Source organism: Bombina bombina, chromosome 1 (genome assembly GCF_027579735.1).
Source record: "Bombina bombina isolate aBomBom1 chromosome 1, aBomBom1.pri, whole genome shotgun sequence".
NCBI lineage: Eukaryota > Metazoa > Chordata > Amphibia > Anura > Bombinatoridae > Bombina > Bombina bombina.
Window position 1 is genome coordinate 875299609 of NC_069499.1, and position 20940 is coordinate 875320548.

Here is a 20940-nt window from a genome sequence, read left to right on the forward strand (position 1 = left end):
ATTAGAAGGCCGCTAAATGCCACTGCGCACCACACGTGTATTATGCCCAGCAGTGAAGGGGTTAATTAGGGAGCATGTAGGGAGCTTTTTGGGGTAATTTTAGCTTTAGTGTAGTGTAGTAGACAACCCCAAGTATTGATCTAGGCCCATTTTGGTATATTTCATGCCACGATTTCACCGCCAAATGTGATCAAATAAAAAAAAACGTTCCCTTTTTCACAAACTTTAGGTTTCTCACTGAAATTATTTACAAACAGCTTGTGCAATTATGGTACAAATGGTTGTAAATTCTTCTCTGGGATCCCCTTTGTTCAGAAATAGCAGACATATGGCTTTGGCGTTGCTTTTTGGTACTTAGAAGGCCGATAGATGCCGCTGCGCAACACATGTGTATTATGGCTAGCAGTGAAGGGGTTAATTAGGTAGCTTGTAGGGAGCTTGCAGGGTTAATTTTAGCTTTAGCTTTAGTGTAGAGCTCAGCCTTCCACCTGAAACATCAGACCCCCTGATCCCTCCCAAACAGCTCTCTTCCCTCCCCCACCCCACAATTATCCCCGCCATCTTAAGTACTGGCAGCAACTCTGCCAGTACTAAAATGAAAGGTATATTTAGGCTTCTTTTTTTTTTAAGCATATTTACATATGCTGCTGTGTAGGACCCCCCCTTAGCCCCCAACCTGACTGATCCCCCACCAAACAGCTCTCTAACCCTCCCCCTCTGCCTTAATGGGCGCCATCTTGGGTACTGGCAGCTGTCTGCCAGTACCCAGTTTAGAATAAAATTGTTGCTTTTTTATTTTTTTTTCCCTTTTCTGTAGTGTAGCTCCCCCCCCACCAAAGACCAACCCCCCACCCCCTCCTAGATACCTTCGATTGATTTTTAAAAAAAAATTAAAATACCCCTTTCTCCCACTTTTATAACAAAATCTTTTCTGTAGTGTAGCGGTTCCCACCCGCTCCCGCCCCATGCACGTGCCCGCCCTCCGCCCACGGCCCGCCCCGATCCCGCCCCCCTCTACATTACCCGGCCCATCGATGACCGCCCACCCACCAACGATACCGGCCATGTCCGGTGCAGAGAGGGCCAAAGAGTGCTGGGCTGGGCATAATACAAGTGTGGTGCGCAGCGGCATTTAACGGCCTTCTAATTACCAAAAAGCAATGCCAAAGCCATATATGTCTGCTATTTCTGAAGAAAGGGGATCCCAGAGAAGCATTTACAACCATTTGTGCCATAATTGCACAAACCATTTGTAAATAATTTCAGTGAGAAACCTAAAGTTTGTGAAAAAGTTAACGATTTTTTTATTTAATCGCATTTAGCGGTGAAATGGTGGCATGAAATATACCAAAATGGGCCTAGATCAATACTTTGGGTTGTCTACTAAAAAAAAATATATATATACATGTAAAGAGATATTCAGGGATTCCTGACAGATATCAGTGTTACAATGTAAATATCACTAAATTTGAAAAATAAAATGGGGAGGGGGGGCAAAGTTAGAAAAAAAAAAAGTTTTTTTTCCATTTTTTTCATCATATTTGATAAATTTATAGTAAATTATAAGATAGAATGAAAATTATGGTATCTTTAAAAAGTCTATTTAATGGCGAGAAAAACGGTATATAATATGTGTGGGTACAGTAAATGAGTAAGAGGAAAATTATAGCTAAACACAAGCACCGCAGAAATGTAAAAATAGCCCTGGTCCTTAAGGGTAAGAAATTGAAAAATGTCCTTGTCCTTAAGGGGTTAAAATTGCATGCTCTATCTGAATCATGAAAGTTTTTAATTTTGACTAGACTATTCCTTTAAAGGGGCACTCAAGTCAAAATAAAACTTTCAGGATTCAGATAGAGCATGTAATTTTAAACAACTTTCCAATTTACTTCCATTAACAAAATGTGCACATTCTTTTTATATTAAAACTTTTTGTGTCACCAGCTCCTACTGAGCATGTGCAAAAATTTACAGAATGTACGTATATACATCTGCGATTGGCTGATGGCTGTCACATGATACAGGAGGAGTGGAAATAGACATAACTGACATTTGTCAGAAAAAAAAATCTACTACTCATTTGAAGTTCAAACTAAGTGCTATTGCATTGTCTTTGTCATGTATTTGCTGATTATGCAAATCTAGGGTATTTACTGGTCCTTTAACGTTCTACACTCATCTGTAAAAAATAGCTCTATAAATGTTTACTTATCTTTACAACAGAGAGATAATGCTACATAGTAACACTGCCAAACATGGGTGACCAACAGGTGCTCTCACTAAAACCTCATGTTAGCTAATTCTCCCATTACATTCATAATGAGAAGCAAGACGCCACTAACTGCACTGGTCAATCCTTCACTTTTCCTATTTCATTGATGACCTTAAAAGAACATAATAATCAAAACTGAAAATTAGGTGAGCGTATTTCACTTTTAAATAGAAGCAAATTTACAATATATTTATGTTAGTAACAGTGCTAGAAAATGTATTAGTTCAGTGACAGGCCATTGATACAGGCCATTACTTACTCTCTGTAAACCTCGCTAAGAGAGTAAGTAATGGCCTGTATCATCCCTGACTTTATACACACCACCATAGACTCTCTAAGCAGGTGCTGTGTTTGAATGAGGGTGCACAGGTCATGCAAAGCCTATGTGCATATGTTGCTAAAACAGCAATAACTTTTACTAGAAGCATTTTTGTTAATGCAAATATATAGCAAAATAATGCTATGAAGAATTGAAATACACATATATCATTATTTTCCTTTAAAGGGACAGTCTAGTCCAAAATAAACTTTCATGATTCAGATAGAGCATGTAATTTTAAACAATTTTCCAATTTACTTTTATCACCAATTTTGCTTTGTTTTCTTGGTATTCTTAGTTGAAAGCTTAACCTAGGAGGTTCATATGCTAATTTCTTAGACCTTGACGGCCACCTCTTTTCAGAATGCATTTAACAGGTTTTTCACCACTAGAGGGTGTTAGTTCATGTGTTTAATATAGATAAAATTGTGCTCATGCACGTGAAGTTACCTGGGAGCCAGCTCTGATTGGCTAAACTGCAAGTCTGTCAAAAGAACTGAAATAAAGGGGCAGTTTGCAGAGGCTTATATACAAGATAATCAAAGAGGTAAAAAGTATATAAATATAACTGTGTTGGTTATGCAAAACTGGGATATGGGTAATGAAAGGATTATCTATCTTTTAAAACAATAACAAATCTGGTGTAGACTGTCCCTTTAAGAGTTGAATGTACATAACTTTCTTTTTTTTATATTTCCAAAATGTAAACAAAAACAAATTCACTTATTTTAATCTATTCTGAGCAATACATAAACCAAATTTCTAGTAAAAAATATTCACTCTTGCATGTACTTTTAAGAAGATATATACTTGTCATAGACAAATATTCTAATTGTAATGCCTCTTGGCACAAGTAGGTTTAAAATGAATAGGGGTGTCCTATGGATAATAGTGATAGAAAGTAGGGCTGCTGGCATATTTGATGTTTTGGGATGCTGCAGTAATAAGTGGGGTGCATAGCAACCTCAGCTCGTGGTTGAGGGATATGTTAAAATACTTTACACACTCCTGTTTCCTCTCAAATTCTCTAATACATCTCCTTTTAGTGATAGGCTAAAACCACAACTGTATGTATTGAAGTCAGGGTTGCTGATCAGTCTTCAGAAGAAAAGTTCTTCAACGTTCCCCATGTCTTTTTATAGCCTATCATAGTATTTGAGTCAAATCTTCTGTGAAACAATGCTGAGGGGGCCCATAGCTGCCAGTCTATACATATGGCATGTGCAGAATATGTACAATTCTAATTCAGGGGAACCTTTTATTAGTTCAGGTTGCAGGTCCATCTGTCCTCATGATCATTATACAGAGCAGCAAGAATAGTGTTACTATTGATTACTACTGAAGTATCTTTGGGAGCACAAACATTTTTTTGCACCAGGGCCCTCTATTGAGTAGGTCCGTTACTGAAATAAAGCACAGGATTTTCATGCTTAATTTATTTACCACCTCTGTTGGAAAGCTATCCCATGTATTTCCTACCATTTCTCTAAAATATTAGTTACCTTAAAGGGGCAGTCTAGTCAAAATTTCATGATTCAGATAGGGAATGCAATTTTAAACAACTTTACAATTTACTTTTATCATCAAATTTGCTTTGTTCTCTTGGCATTATCTTCTTTAAAGGCTAAACCTAAGTAGGCTCATAGGCTGATTTCTAAGCCCTCGAAGACCGCCTCTTATCTCAGTGCATTTTGGGCTCCCGCTTGAGCGTCAATTGCGCTAGAATTAAGATTTTTTTTTCCGCTCATCGGGTTGTGCTCCTATTTTGAGTAGAAAGTAAACTGTTTTCGCTCTAGAGGTAACCCGACGAGCACAAAAATCCATAGAAATCCATAGAAATCGCATAGTCACATTTGCGCTAAACCAATCTCATATTTTCATATGCGCAACCCTGATCGCATATTCTAATATGGTCAAGCCCAATCGCATATTCTAATATGCGCAAACCTGACATGAAAATATGAATATTGCATACATATGCTTTTTTCATGTTTTCATCTACTTAAATGCAAAGGGCTCCAATGCACTTATACATATGTCTTTATATGTATACATATGTATTTATGTGTATACATGTCTGTAAATAAATGTATTATACACATATAAATACATAAAAACATATGTACACATATATACACATACATTTACATCTGTAGACATTTATATGTATGTATCCCTGTGTTAAAGTCCTTTGCCTACCTGAGATCTGATATCTTTTTGAGCCCTTGTAACTTTTGTGTACAATATTTTTTTTAAATATTTTTTTTTTATAAGATATTGTTATTATGAGTGTAAGTGTACTTTGTAATGTATTGTTGATGTGTTTTGTGACACTTTGTGTCACAAAACAGTTAACCACAGCGCTGAGGAAGCGGTAATCATTCTAGCGCAAATCACAGTTGCGCTCACGCGATCACTTTTACTTTTAACTCGTAATACGAGCGGAATTTAACCTGTACACAAAAGATTGCGAAAACCTGATATCGCTTACGCGCAAACATTTGCGCTTCACTTAAATCTGGCCCTTTCTTAGCTTGTGTGCCATATAGATAACATTGTGCTCACTCCCATGGAGTTATGAACAAGTCAACCCTAATTGGCTGTAATGCAAGTTTGTAAAAAGCACTGAGCTAAGGGGGCAGTTTGCAGTGGCTTAGATAAAAGGTAATCACAGAGGTAAAAAGTGTTTTAATATAACCATGTTGTTTATGCAAAACTGGGAAAATGTTAATAAAGGGATTATATATCTTTTTAAACAATAAAAAAAATCAAGTAGACTGTCCCTTTAAACAGTTACACTCATTGATATCCCATCTATTCTTGAAAATGTTCCTTGTATTTCTATTTACCACATAGGTGAGTAATTTGAAAGTGCTCAAAGCAACATTTTACTCAACATTTTATCCCATCTTGTGTTTAATTAGGGAATATAAAGTAACATTGCAATACATATTCATTATTTATTTGGCATGGTTTTGCTGTAAAATGCTCCTTAGAAGTGTGCAGAGAGCCTGGAGTGCCTCCCTCATACTTAGTATAGTGAAATTTATCTGAATCTCCAACATTCTACACAGTGATTGGTTAGCTCAGAGCACAATCTCCTGTACAAATGCCCCTAAATGACCAGGAGGATTTCAAGTGGCTTAAAGGGCCATGATACCCAAATGTTGAAGCACTTGAAACTGATGCAGCTGAAATATCAGCTGAATATCTCTTTGTAAAAAATATATTTTACCTCAGATTTCCTAAATATTCACACCCTTTGTAAAGATACTTTAAGCAGCCAATCAGGATGCTTGCTTGTCCCAGGCAAGCTAGGGAGTGTGCATCTGTCATGTGCAGGTAGGGTTGCCACCCGCCCCGATATCACCGGGACAGTCCCGGTTTGGGACTGTATGCCCCGTGTCCCGGAACTACCCTCAAATGCCCCAGGCTAAGAGCTCCCCTGGCAGCAAGCAGCAGTGAACACAGATTAAAAAAAATTAGCTGGCCAGGGGAGCTCTTAGCTCGGGGGCGGGGTACCGCGAGCAGGGTTGAGTTAATTGCAGCCTAATCTTTGCCCTGAAGCTGGAGGCAAAAGACTACAACTCCCAGATGCACTAGCAGCTTGCTCCGTGGTTAGTGATCTCTGACAGCCAGACGTCCATCCAATCAAAGCGTGGCGGTTGTTTGAATTTCCTGTGCCTGGCCGTGCTTTGGGGTGAGTGTGGAGATTTGTGATGTTAGTAACCGAATCCAGTGCTGATATTTTGGAGTGAATGCCTTAAGGGCAAGTAGGAGGGGTTGTTGGATTGGGTAACCGTATGGGACAGTTTAAAAGGTATGACTTTTTTACCCACTTTTGCCAGTGTAAACATGAGAACTGTGAGTTTATAATGAGGCCCATTTATCAAGCTCAGTATGGAGCTTGTGGGCCCGTGTTTCTGGCGAGTCTTCAGACTCGCCAGAAACAGCAGTTATGAAGCAGCGGTCTAAAGACAGCTGCTCCATAACCCTGTCCGCCTGATTTTGAAATCGACCAATAGGATTAGAGCTACTTTAGTCCTATTGGCTGTTCAAATCAGCCAATAAGATTTTAGTAGCTATCATCCTATTGGCTTGTTTCAAAATTTCAGCCAATAGGAATGCAAGGTACCCCAATAAATATGGGGTACCTTGCATTCAATCTTCAGTATGCAACCAATCTCAAGAAGAGGAGCCACCACGCCGCCAAGGACCGCCGCTGTTGAGGACCGCCGCTGAGGATCCAGGCATGGGGAACACTGCTCCGCACCTCCGCTCTGCACCGCCTTCTCTCAGGATGAAGATAGAAGATGATGGATCCGTCTGGAAGAAGACCTTCTCGTCCGGACTTCAGGAACAGTGAGTACCTATTTGGGGCTTTAGGTTTTAGGCTTTTTTATTTTTGGGGTGTTTTTTTTATTATCAGGGTTTTTTGGGCTTGAAAAATAGCTGATTGCCCTTTTAAGGGCAGTAAAAGAGCTGAATGACCTTTTAAGGGCAATACTCATACAAATGCCCTTTTAGGGACAATGGGTAGTTTTGTTTTTTTAATGTTAGGTTTTTTATTTTGGGGGCTTTGTTGAGTGGGGTTTTTTTACTGTTGGGGGGACTTAGTATTTTTTAGAGGTAAAAGAGCTGTTTAACTTAGGGCAATGCCCTGCAAAAGGCTCTTTTAAGGGCTATTGGTAGTTTAGATTATAGAGTATTTTTATTTTTGGGGGGCTTTTTTATAGGAATTAGGTTTTTTTGTTTTTTTCTGTAATGTTAGACTTTTTTATTTTTTGTAATTAAAGGGACACTGAACCCAAATTTTTTCTTTCGTGATTCAGATAGAGCATGCAATTTTAAGCAACTTTCTAATTAACTCCTATTATCAAATTTTCTTTATTCTCTTGCTATGTTTATTTGAAAAGCAAAAATGTAAGTTTAAATGCCGGCCCATTTTGGTAAACAACCTGGGTTGTCTTTGCTGATTGGACAGCACCAATAAAAAAAAGTGCTGTCCATGGTGCTGATTCAAAAATTTGCTGGCTCCTTAGCTTAGATGCCTTCTTTTTCAAATGAAGATAGCAAGAGAGCGAAGAAAAATTGATAATAGAAGTGAATTAGAAAGTTGCTTATAATTACATGCTCTATCTGAATCATGAAAGAAAAAAATTTGGGTTCAGTATCCCTTTAAATGTTATTTTTTTTTATTTTTTTTTTTTTTTTTTTTTTTTTTTCATCTTAGCAGTTTATTAAAAAATAATGGAGACAATTGAAAAAAACCCACCACTGAACACAACTAAGCTTCTTCACCTCATGATAGAAATAAATAAAAAACAAACTGAATAGTGTATTAACATTGTTAATCTCTCTTTAATATATATTGTGACAGTGCAAATACAATTTGGTCTAAATGTACAAACTGATGAGAACAATATACAGCTGGCTATTTTCTTCCAAAGCCAGAGACAAAAGTGTTAAATTAGATCAATTATACTGGCTAAACATGGCTGGGAGGGTGGCAATTTCTTCATCACCACTCAGTGTCCACATGACCCTAATTATCAACTAACCCTATTAAAAGCCCTTGTGAAACATGATACAAGTTGATGTCACATAAGGTTATTCTGAAACTCAGGCACTTAAAGGGATAGTCATGTCCAAAAAAAAACCTCATGATTTAAATAGGGAATGCAATTTTTAACAACTTTCCAACTTACTTTTATCACCAATTTGCTTTGTTCTCTTGGTATTCTTAGTTGAAAGCTAAACCAAGGAGTTTCATATGCCAATTTCTTGGACCTTGAAGACTGCCTGTAATATGAATGCATTTTGACAACTAGAGGGCATTAGTTCATGTGTTTCATATAGACAACATTGAGCTTGTGAAGTTATCCTGGAGTGAGCACCGATTGGCTAAAATGCAAGTGTCAAATGAACTGAAATAAGGGGGCAGTTTGCAGAGGCTTAGATACAAGGTAATCAGAGGTAAAAAGTATTTCTTTAACAGTGTTGGTTATGCAAAACTGGGGAATGGGTAATAAAGGGACTAGCTTTCTTTTTAAAGAACAAAAATGTGTTAACTGTCCCTTTAAGAAATTTCAGCATAACGTCATTCTAGTATCCAAGATTTTAGAAACTAGTGCATTTAGCTGTAAAAAAAGCCTTGCAAGTATTTTGCATGGTTAGATCACATTTCTTCACTTCAGGGCTAGATGTGGGAGAATTAATCAATTTAGTGCAACAACTTTATTTCGGGGGTGGGCATGAAAACATCTCTTGATTTTGCTTTTTAAGGGAAATTAATTGTACTATGCATTTATAGAAATCATATAAAAAAGGGACAGTCTAGACCCAACACTTATTCTTTATTACCAATTGTAACATACCAGACAAGCCTCTCCCAGTGGGTTTCACATCTATAAATCTTGTAAACTTAATCATTGTCAGCAGCTGAAAATGGGCACCAAGCTCCGCCCACAGCTTTCTTGTCCAGTTAGCTGTTTTCTTGTGCACATTTAATATTTTTGTGTTAGCTATTTGAAAATTGCACATGCACAAAATCAGAATGTGCGAGTAGGAAAACGTATATAAAAGTTGAGCGTGATTGGAGAAACTAAACATACCAACATATACATGCAACAGGTGGGCAGAGCCTGGCACCATTCTCGGCCCCCAACAAACTATGAATACTTAAAATGTAATTTACTTCTTAATATTGCAAGATGCTTCTCTGGCATATAACAACGAGCAATCAAAATGATGTATTGTCCCTTTAAGCAATGTATTATACAACCATTTGAAACTTGTTTTGTAAGTAAATACGTGCAGGATTTTCAAAATTAAAAGCGGTTCAGGATATACATCTCTTAAATATATATGTTTCAAAGGTTTATCTTGTTGTGGACAATCAAATCAGGTTGAAACTGAATTATGCACGGCTTTAAAAAAAAAAAGAAAAAAGGAGGTTTTAAGTTCCCTTAAAACATATTTATTCAGCAACGCTGAACTCTTTGAGAAGGGCTTCAAAAGACTTCACATAGGTGAACCTCATTCAGGAATTCAAGAACACTCAATGGAAAATACTTAGCTTTTTAAACTTGTTTTTTGCTGAAATGTGTAAGGCCTTTAAAACATACATAGGAGCATTTTTATTGATAAACTTGATTTATTAACCCTTTCGTGACAGGGTTAAAGTGCCTACATCGGAACAACTGTTCCGATGTAGACAAATTGAAACTACGCGATCGTGCATACGATCGCGAGATTTCAATTATTGGATCGCATCTGGGGGGCGTCCCTACAATCCTAGGAACGCCCTCCAGACCGCGATTAAATCCCTGAAGCACAGAAGGCTTCAGGACAGCCGTTAGTTATGACGTTCCATTCCGTCATAACGGCTTTAAAGCCCAGTCTAATTATGACGGAATGGAACGGCATAACGGCTTTAAAAGGTTAAAACCAAACATAAGCTGTGATGTTTCTTTTATGAGTCTGAAGTTTCTATTATATCCTTTGAGTCGCTTAATTATCATGGTATCTCGTGTTCAAGTAACAGCAATGCACTACTGGAAGCTCAACACAATTGGGTGAGCCAATGACAAGAGGTATAAATGTGCAACCACCAATCAGCAGCTAGCTCCCAGTAGTAAATTGCTGCTTTTGAGCCTACCTAGGGATGCTTTTCAACAAAGGATACAAATAAAATACAAATAGAAGCAAGTTGGAAAGTTGTTTAAATCGCATGCTCCATCCAAATCATGGAAATTTGTTTTTGACTTTATTGTGCCTTTAAGGATGCAAGTCCTCAATTGTTAATGTGGTTCATAACGAACAATTTGAAGAGAAAATTACTGGCAAAGTAGCTAATACACACATCTTAAGAGGTTACTCTACAGTACCAAAGACAAACATGTCCACAACCCTTATAAAACCCCTCATTCCTCTGCAAAATGAGATGAAGTAGTGCTCTGTGGGGCATAAAGTAGAGTGGACAGTACATTTTTCATTTTCATTAGAGGTCCATAGATGTGTGGACATCTAGTAATAATGCAGTGAGGCATGATTTAAAAACAGGAACAAAGCCCATGAAAACTTTAGTTTTAATAATCGCTGACATCTATGTCTCTGTATAGCCATAAAACTAATACTTTACAACAAAGGACAATGTAAGACTAGATGACATTTTTCAATCAAGCAGATTGATTTTGTATGCTATAGCTTAACTATAGTTTATAAAACCTTTTATAAAAAATAAGCTTTCTTGCATGGTTTATTATATGTATGTCAGTTTTGCCAGTGTCTTTGTGCATGTACTAATACAAGAAACTCCATCTAATGAAGATCTGGGGTAGGAAAACAAAATTTAAAATGTAAACACAATCCATGCTGTTCCATTATAGCCACATATGACATCAACATACAACTGTGTTCCAGAGAAGCTTGCAAATCATGGAAGTTTTTTAGCTGAAGCTCTTTGGGGATAAATGGTAAAAGGATGCCATGTACAGTTTTAAGCTCCAACTCCTGATGAAAGCCATTCCGTGATAACAAAATGAACAAGGCTGACTGGAAGTACTTAGTAACTGTATGTACAACTTGGGTATTGGCAACTTTTGCCAAATATGTTGAAATCTGTTTTCCATCCATCCAACCACCCACCCCTGCCCATGAAGTCTTCTTACTCCAGATCAGGCATTTTTTCATCATCACTATCTGGCGAGTCATCATCTGCACCATCAACCTCTGGTAAATCTACATCCTCATCTCCTCCCATGTTGTTCATCATCTCTGAAAAGCGATCAAAATTTGACATGTCTTCCTCTGAGTCATCTTCCCAATCTTTCCAGTTGTTAAAATCCACACTAAGCCAGTTGAGCTTTGCTTTTTCTTTTGTCAAACGTGGCCATGATTGGCCAGATTCTGCTTTTCGTAAACAACACAGAACAGACCTATCTGTCCTTTTATGTTTGGATTCATTAGGATCAATGGCTTGAAAAAGTTCAACTTCATTTAGATGCTTAAGACTATCTGATCCCCCAAGGCAATTGAAAGTTAGTTTGTTTTTTCCAAAATCTATTTTCACTTGTTTGCTGTCTTCAACACAAAATTCAACAAAGACATAGTCCCTTCTGTCGTACCACTTTGCAGATGCCGGCTGCATGTTGCTGCGTTACTCCTAACTAGCGTGACGACTTGCTCCTGCCACAGCTATTCGCCATTTTTATTTATTTTAATTGTAATTTAGTAGTAATTGGGGTTAATTTAGGGAGTGTTAGGTTAGGGGGCTTAGTAATTAAATTAGTTATTTGCGTTGTGGTGGAGTTGACGGTATAGGGGGTTAATATATTAATTAGGGTTCGATGTGGGGGGGTTGGCGGTTTAAGGGTTATTAGGTTAATTAGGGTTTTTTGCGATGTGGGGGTTTGGCAGTTTAGGGGTTAATAGGATAATTAGGGTTATTGTGATGTAGGGGTTGGGTGATTTAGAGGCTAATAGGTTAATTAGGTTCATTGCAATGTGGGGGGTTGGTGGTTTAAGAGTTAATAGGTTAAATAGGTTTATTGTGATGTGGGGGGTTGGCGGTTAAGGGGTTAATATTTTAATTATGTTATTTGTGGATTAGGGGTTAATCACTTTATTGTTTTGCGATGTGGGGGTTGACGGTTTAGGTGTTTGTTATACTTCGTGCGGGTGGTTGCTTGTTTTTTAGTTATTTTGTGCGGGCAGTTGATTGATTTTTTTTTAAGGCTTCGGGTCTGCCTACGCTGCATCCAGGTGGATTCTTTTGGCTGCGCGCGCAGCCAACATTCTTTTGGCTGCCTTGCACAGCCAACATTCCTTTGAGGATGCGTGCGCAACTGGCGACACCTACGGACGTGTTACAATTGCAATTATAGTATAGATTCCCTTTACAATTACTTTAATATTAAATTATAATTATATATTATAACTCAACTATCAGATATGAAAAAAAAAGAGTATTAACTTTTTTTAGTGATTACTATATCTTAAGACCAACTGACATTAGGAGCAAGAAATTTGGGATGTAAACTTCCTTTATAATGAAAATTTTAAATTATAATTTTTACTTTTCTAACATGTTTGTTTTTTGAGATATAGGAATCTTCATAAATTACCCCCCCCTTTTCACCCCCTTTGCATGGATTTTCGGGAAATGATAAAACACGTGTTTCTTTATTTTTAAAGGAGAATCTAAATACCAATTTACACATCTGTAACATCTTTGGTTTTTGAGATATAGATATTCTCATAATTCACCTTTTCACCCCCCTTAGGTGGACTTTTGGGAAATGGTATAACATGTCTTTCTTTATCTTTAAAGGAGAATGTAAATACCAATTTTCAAGTCTGTAACATCTTTGGTTTTTGAGATATAGGTATCCTCATAACCCCCCCTTTTTCACCATCTTAGGGACGTAATTTCCAAAAATACTTCCTTAGTGGGTGCCTACATCATAAAAACAACGTACCTTCCAAATTTCATTATCCTAGGTCAAACGGTTTGAGCTGGGTGTTGATGACTTTTATTTTATATACACACACATATATATATATATATATATATATATATATATTTCTTTCTTTCATGTAATTGGCAAGAGTCCATGAGCTAGTGACGCATGGGATATACAATCCTACCAGGAGGGGCAAAGTTTCCCAAAGCTCAAAATGCCTATAAATACACCCCTCACCACACCCACAATTCAGTTTTTACAAACTTTGCCTCCCTATGGAGGTGGTGAAGTTTGTGCTTGATTTCTATGATTTCTCCAATGATAAGCGCTTCTAAGCATTCTGAAGCCCAATTCCTCTCAGAATACAGTGTTTGTCAGAGGGATGTCAAGGGAGTATCGCCTATTGATTTTATGGTTTTCCTCGAGGAAATCTTTTCAAAGGTTCTCTGTTATCAGTCGTAGGGATTCATCTCCTACCTCCCTTTTCAGATCGAAGATATACTCTTATATACCATTACCTCTGCTGATACTTTTTCAGTACTGGTTTGGCTATCTGCTATTTGTGGATGGTTGTCTTTCGGTAAGTATGTTTTCATTATTTAAGACACTCTCAGCTATGGTTTGGCGCTTTATGTAATAATATAAAGTCTCAAATATATGTATTTTACTTATATTTTCCATGAGTCAGGTCTATGTATATTTCCTTTTGCAGACTGTCAGTTTCAAATTGGGAAGCATGTTTTAAGAAGTTATTTTTCTTACCTGGGGTATAGTCCTTTTTTTCAAATTGACTGTTTTTTTTTGCTGGCAAAATTAGGCTTGCAAGGTCAAAAAATGCTGTTATTTATTGCGTCATTCTTGGCACAATAATTTTTTTGGCGCAAAGGTACGTCTTTGATGACGCAAGTTCGTAATTTCCGGCGTATTAATTGACGCAAGGTTTCCTTGCACAAGGTTGCATCTGTTATGACGCGAGTTGCGTCATTTCCGGATGTTGTTGGCGTAAAAAATATTTTAACTTCCTTTTGCGTTGTTCGTCATTCTTGGCTCCAAAAAATTTAGTTTATTTTTCACCCCACTTCCTATATGCCTCTTGCCTTCTATATGCTGAGAGGGCTATGCTGTTTGCATTTTTTCCCATTACTGAAACTGCCATATAAGGAAATTGTAAATTTTGCTTTAATGTTGTTTTTTCTTTTACATTTTGCAAGATGTCTCCATCTGATCCTGTCTCAGAAGCAACTGTTCGAACCCTGCTGCCTGATCACAGTTCTACCAAAGCTAATTGTATCTGTTGTAAATTAACTGAGATTATATCTCCAGCTGTAGTATGTAACAGTTGTCATGATAAGCTTTTGCACACAGAAAACATTTCCATCAGTACTAGTACAGTTTCTGTTGTTCCTTCAACATCTAATGTACATGATATCCCTGTTGATATGAAAAATTATATTGCTGATGCGATAAAGAAGGCTTTGTCTGCTATTCCGCCTTCTAATAAACTTAAAAGGTCTTTTAAAACTTCTCATAAAATTGATGAAATTTCTAATGATTGACAACGTACTGAAATATCCTCCTCTGATGAGGGTCTCTCTGATTCAGAAGATCCTACCTCAGACATTGACACTGACAAATCTACTTATCTTTTCAAGATTGAGTATATTCGTTCCTTGTTAAAAGAAGTGTTGGTTACTTTGGATATTGAGGAGTCTAGTCCTCTTGATATCAAAACTAGTAAACGCTTAAATTCTGTTTATAAACCTCCTGTGGTTACTCCTGTGGTTTTTCCAGTTCCTGATGCTATTTCTGAGGTGATTGCTAAGGAATGGATTAAGCCTGGTACTTCTTTCATTCCTTCTTCTAGGTTTAAAAGGTTGTACCCTTTGCCAGCGGCTAGATTAGAGTTTTAGGAAAAAATCCCCAAAGTTGATGGGGCAATTTCTTCTCTTGCCAAATGTACTACTATTACTAAGGAAGACAGTGCTTCTTTTAAAGATCCTTTAGATAGGAAACTTGAATCTTATCTAAGGAAAGCTTATTTATATTCTGGCTATCTTCTCAGGCCTGCCATTTCTATGGCTCATGTTGCGGCTGCATCAACCTTTTGGTTGCATAGCCTAGCGCAACAGGAAACAGATCCTGATTTGTCTAGCATTGTTCGTTTGCTCCAACATGCTAATCATTTTATCTGTGATGCCATTTTTGATATAATCAAAATTGAAGTTAAATTTATGTCTTTAGCTATTTTAGCTAGAAGAGCTATATGGCTCAAGTCTTGGAATGCTGACATGGTATCTAAGTCTAGATTACTATCTCTTTCTTTCCAAGGTAACAATTTATTTGGTTCTCAGTTGGATTCAATTATTTCAACTATCACTGGGGGAAGGGAGTTTTTTTGCCTCAGGATAAAAGATCTAAGGGTAAATCTAAAGCTTCTAATCGTTTTCGTTCTTTTCGACAGAATAAGGAGCAGAAAACCAATCCTTCCCCTAAAGACTCTGGTTCCAATTTTGAAACCTTCTTCAAGTTGGAATAAATACAAGCCTTTTAAGAAACCAAAGCCAGCCCCCAAGTCTGCATGAACGTGCGGCCCTCGATCCAGTTCAGCTGGTGGGGGGCAGATTGAAATTATTCCAAGACATTTGGGCAGATTCTGTTCAAAATCAGTAGACTCTGAATATTGTCTCTCAAGGGTATCGAATAGGATTCAGAGTAAGACCTCCTGTGAGAAGATTTTTTCTCTCTCAAGTTCCAGCAAATCCAGTGAAGGCTCAGGCTTTTCTCAAGTGTGTTTCAGATCTAGAGCTTTCAGGGGTAATCATACCAGTTCCATTTCAGGAATAGGGTCTGAGGTTTTATTCAAAACTATTCATTGTCCCAAAGAAAGAACATTCATTCAGGCCAGTTCTGGATCTGAAGTTTTTTAATCATTTTGTAAGAATCCCAACTTTCAAGATGGTGACTATAAGTACTATCCTGCCTTTTGTTCAGCAAGGTCATTATATGTCCAAGATAGACTTACAGGATGCATATCTTCACATTCCGATTCATCCAGACCACTATTGGTTTCTGATATTCTCTTTTCTAGACAAGCATTACCAATTTGTTACTCTTACATTTGGCCTAGCAACAGCTCCAAGAATCTTTTAGAAGATTTTCGGTGCCCTTTTATCTGTAATCAGAGAACAGGGTATTGCGGTGTTTCCTTATTTGGACAATATCTTGGTACTAGCTCAGTCTTTAAATTTAGTCAAATCTGACACAAATCAACTAGTGTTGTCTCTTCAAAGACATGGTTGGAGGATAAATTTACAAAAGAGTTTCTTGATTCCTCAGACAAGGGTCACCTTTTTAGGTTTCCAGATAGATTCAGTGTCCATGACTTTATCCTTAACAGACAAGAGACAAATGAAATTGGTTTCAGCTTGTAGAAACCTTCAGTCTCAATCATTCCCTTCAGTGGCTATGTGCATGGAAGTTTTAGGTCTCATGACTGCAGCATCGGACACGATTCCCTTTGCTCGTTTTCATATGAGACCTCTGCAGCTTTGTATGCTGAATCAATGGTGCAGGGATTATACTCGGATATCACAATTGATATACTTAAATCCCAACATTCAACTCTCTCTGACTTGATGGTTAGACCATCATCGTTTAATTCAGAGGCCTCTTTTGTTTGTCCTATCTAGTCTGTGATCACAACAGATGCAAGTCTTTCAGGTTGGGGAACTGTCTGGGGATCTCTGACAGCACAAGGGGTTTGGAAACCTCAAGAGGCGAGGTTACCAATCAATATTTTAGACCTCCGTGCTATTTTCAGGGCTCTTGAGGTTTGGCCTTTGTTAAAGAGACAACCATTCATTTGTTTTCAGACGGACAATATCACAACTGTGGCATATGTCAATCATCAGGGAGGGACTCGCAGCGGATTATGAAGCGGATTACCTCAGCCATCACACCTTACATCCAGGGGAGTGATCTCTCCATCCAGATGTATTTTGTCAGATTGCACAGATGTGGGGTCTTCCAGAAATAGATCTGATAGCTTCTCATCTAAACAAGAAACTTCCTAGGTACCTGTCCAGGTCCAGGGATCTTCAGGCGGAGATGGTGGATGCTTTAGCAGTTCATTGGTTTTACCAACCTTTCTGCCTCTAGTTCTTCTTAAAAAATGATCTCCAAGATCATTATGGAACAATCGTATATGTTTCTGATAGCATCAGCTTGGCCTCACAGGTTTTGGTATGCGGATCTTTTTCGGATGTCCAGTTGCCAGCCTTGGCCATTTCCTCTAAGACCAGACCTTATGTCTTAATGGCAGTTTTTCCATCAGGATCTCAAATCGTTAAATTTGAAGGTATGGAAATTGAACGCTTAGTGCTTAGTCATAGAGGTTTATTTGACTCATTGATTAATACTATGTTATAGGTTCGTAAGTCTGTTTCAAGGAAGATTTATTATCGAGTTTAGAAGAACTATATTTTATGGTGTTCTTCTCATAAATTGTCCTGGCAATCTTTTAGAATTCCTTGAAGGGACAAATCTCTGCTCTTTCTGTTTTATTTCATAGAAAGATTGCTAAGCTTCCTGATATTCACTGTTTTGTTCAGGCTTTGGTTCATATCAAGCCTGTTATTTAATCAATCTCTCCTCCTTGGAGTCTTAATTTGGTTTTGAAGACTTTGCAGGCTCCTCCTTTTGAGCCTATGCATTCTTTGGATATTAAACTAATTTCTTGGTAAGTGTTGTTTCTTTTGGCTATCTCTTCAGCTCTAATAGTTTCCAAATTGTCTGCTCTCACTTGTGAGTGTCCTTTTCTTATTTTTTCATCAGGATACGGCTGTTTTGCGGACTGCGCTTACATTTCTTCCTAAGGTTGTGAATTCTAACAACATTAGTAGGGAAATTGTTGCTCCTTCCTTGTGTCCTAATACTAAGAATACTCTTCAAAGATCTTTGCATTCTTTGGATGTTGTAAGAGCTTTGAAATATTATGTTGAAGCTACTAAAGATATCCGGAAGCCTTCTAGTCTATTTATTGTCTTCTCTGGTTCTAGGAAAGGTCAGAAAGCTTCTGCAATTTCTTTGGCATCTTGGTTAAAGCTTTTGATTCATAAGGCTTATTTGGAGGTGGGACAGTCCCCTCCTCAGAGGATCACAGCTCATTCTACTAGATTAGTCTCCACTTCTTGGACTTTTAAGAATAAAGCTTCAGTTGATCAGATTTGCAAAGCAGCAACTTGGTCTTCTTTGCATACATTTACTAAATGTTACCATTTTGATGTATTTGCTTCTTCTGAAGCAGTCTTTGGTAGAAAAGTTCCTCAGGCAGCTGTTTCAGTTTGATTCTTCTGCTAATGTATTAAGTTTTTTCTTTCAATTATGAGAAAAACTTATTTTTTGTGGATTTATTTTTTTTCAGCGGAAAGTGGCTGTTTTTATTTTATCCCTCCTTTTCTAGTGACTCTTCTGTGGACTTCCATATCTATCCCATACGTCACTAGCTCATGGACTCTTGCCAATTACATGAAAGAAAACATAATTTATGTAAGAACTTAACTGATAAATTCATTTCTTTCATATTGGCAAGAGTCCATGAGACCCACCCTTTTTCTGGTGGTTATGATTTTTTGTATAAAAGCACAATTATATTTTCAGTTCCTCTTTTTTGTATGCTTTTTTCTCCTTTTTCTATCACCCCACTACATGGCTATTCGTTAAACTGAATTGTGGGTGTGGTGAGAGGTGTATTTATAGGCATTTTGAGGTTTGGGAAACTTTGCCCCTCCTGATAGGATTATATATCCCATATGTCACTAGCTCGTGGACTCTTGCTAATGTGAAGGAGATTAATTTATCAGGTAAGTTCTTACATAAATTATGTTTTATATATATATATATATATATATATATATATATATATATATATATATATATATATAAAAGGGTATTTATAACAGTTCTTTCAGAATAGATATCCTCATGTGCATGTAAATGAAAATGAAACAAAACGAATGTGCCCCAAGTAAAGCAGTGTATGATAACAAAATACAAGCAATAATAGCTGCTCACCTGGATGTACCACAGGGATAAGTGGTAAAGAATCCAGCGTTGTAGTTATTTGTTCCAGCAAGTATTTTCCTTTTCAGTCTGCGGTATAAATGTTCTCTATTCCTAAAATGCTATATTAGGCTAGGAATCCACTCCAAATAGAGACGTGGAACACCCCCCTAATACTGCTCTGTACTGGTAAACAGAGAGTGAAATAGGGGGATATTCTTATTTAATCTAGAGTTGACTGGTTGCAATTAAAAGAAAACAACTTTAATAAAATTTGATTAAAAACTAATAGTCCTAAAAAGTGTTTCAGGCTATGCCTAAAACAAATGACTAGCAATGGGTGCTAACAAAGTGCTTATTTAAAAGCAATATTAAAAAAATGATATGTAAAACCACTGCTGGCTGGTGTGCCGAGCGGTGTATCAGTGATACCGGAAGTGACGTCACGAATGAGCGTTTCGTGAGCATCTATGCTCACTTCATCAGATGATTGGGTATATATATATATATTGTACCAGATTAGCGTCAGATATATATAGAAATATGTATTTAATAATAAATAGAACATATTCTATTTGAAGAACATTGGAATGAGAAATGTTCATATTTTTATGTCGAATATCCATTGGCTTTAGCGTGCAAGTAGAATCCTGTGACCTCTATGGAGGAATAGATTATCGTGTGCGCAATATTCTAACTTTCGCTTTTTGCTTGTATCGGGTTAGCGTCACGTGATCGATAACTTTTTATTTCAATTTGTTATACAAGCACAACACAACGCGCTTACTTCTAGCACAGCTAGCATGTGCGCAAAATCACTAAATATCGCTTTACTCGTAATCTGGCCCAAAATTACAGATTTGAAAACTTCAGTTGCTTACTTGTGGCTATTTGCTATGAGTTTAATATTCCTTTAAGTTAAGAATAGAAGCTATGGCACATATGCATATGAACATTGAGCCTAGTGCTAATTTGCAACAACAAAGGTGGTTTTATTTTATTTTTTTTATATTAAAGGGACACTGAACTCACATTTTTTCTTTCATGATTCAGCTAGAGTATGCAATTTTAAAGGGACACTGAACCCAAATTTTTTCTTTTGTAATTCAGAAAGAACATGCAATTTTAAACAACTTTTTAATTTACTCCTATTATCAATTTTTCTTCGTTCACTTGCTATCTTTATTTGAAAAAGAAGGCATCTAAGCTTTTTTTTGGTTTCAGTACTCTGGACAGCACTTTTTTATTGGTGGATGAATTTATCCACCAATCAGCAAGGACAACCCAGGTTGTTCACCAAAAATGGGCCGGCATCTAAACTTACATTCTTGCATTTCAAATAAAGATACCAAGAGAATGAAGAAAATTTGATAATAGGAGTAAATTAGAAAGTTGCTTAAAATCTCATGCTCAATCTGAATCACAAAAGATTTTTTTGGGTACAGTGTCCCTTTAAGCAACTTTCTAATTTATTTCTATTATCAATTTTTATTCATTCTCTTGCTATCTTTATTAATAAAAGAAGGCATCTAAGCTAAGGAGCCAGCAAATTTTTGGTTCAGGACCATGGACAACACTTGTTTATTGGTGCTGTCCAATCAGCAAGGACAACCCAGGTTTTTCACCAAAAATGGCCCGGCATCTAAACTTACATTCTTGCTTTACAAATAAACATACAAAGAGAATGAAGAAAATTTGATAATAGGAGTTAATTAGAAAGTTGCTTAAAGGGACACTCAATCAAAATTAAACATTAATGATTCATATAGAGCAGCAATTTAAAACAACTTACTTCCATTAACAAAATGTGCACATTCTTTTTA

The 20940-nt window shown here is 37.1% G+C and overlaps 2 protein-coding genes across 2 annotated transcripts in view; one reads left to right on the forward strand and one right to left on the reverse strand.

Annotated features, from left to right (window-relative positions):
• LOC128661457 (capping protein, Arp2/3 and myosin-I linker protein 2-like) overlaps positions 1-20940 on the forward strand; it is a 334672-nt gene that overhangs the window by 102885 nt on the left and 210847 nt on the right. The gene's annotated exons all lie outside the window — the stretch shown is intronic.
• Positions 10665-11791, reverse strand: LOC128646094 (prostaglandin E synthase 3-like). Its single transcript, XM_053699538.1, has one exon. It carries the CDS (start codon positions 11740-11742, stop codon positions 11260-11262), a length of 483 nt encoding a protein of 160 aa, XP_053555513.1. The 5' UTR covers positions 11743-11791; the 3' UTR covers positions 10665-11259.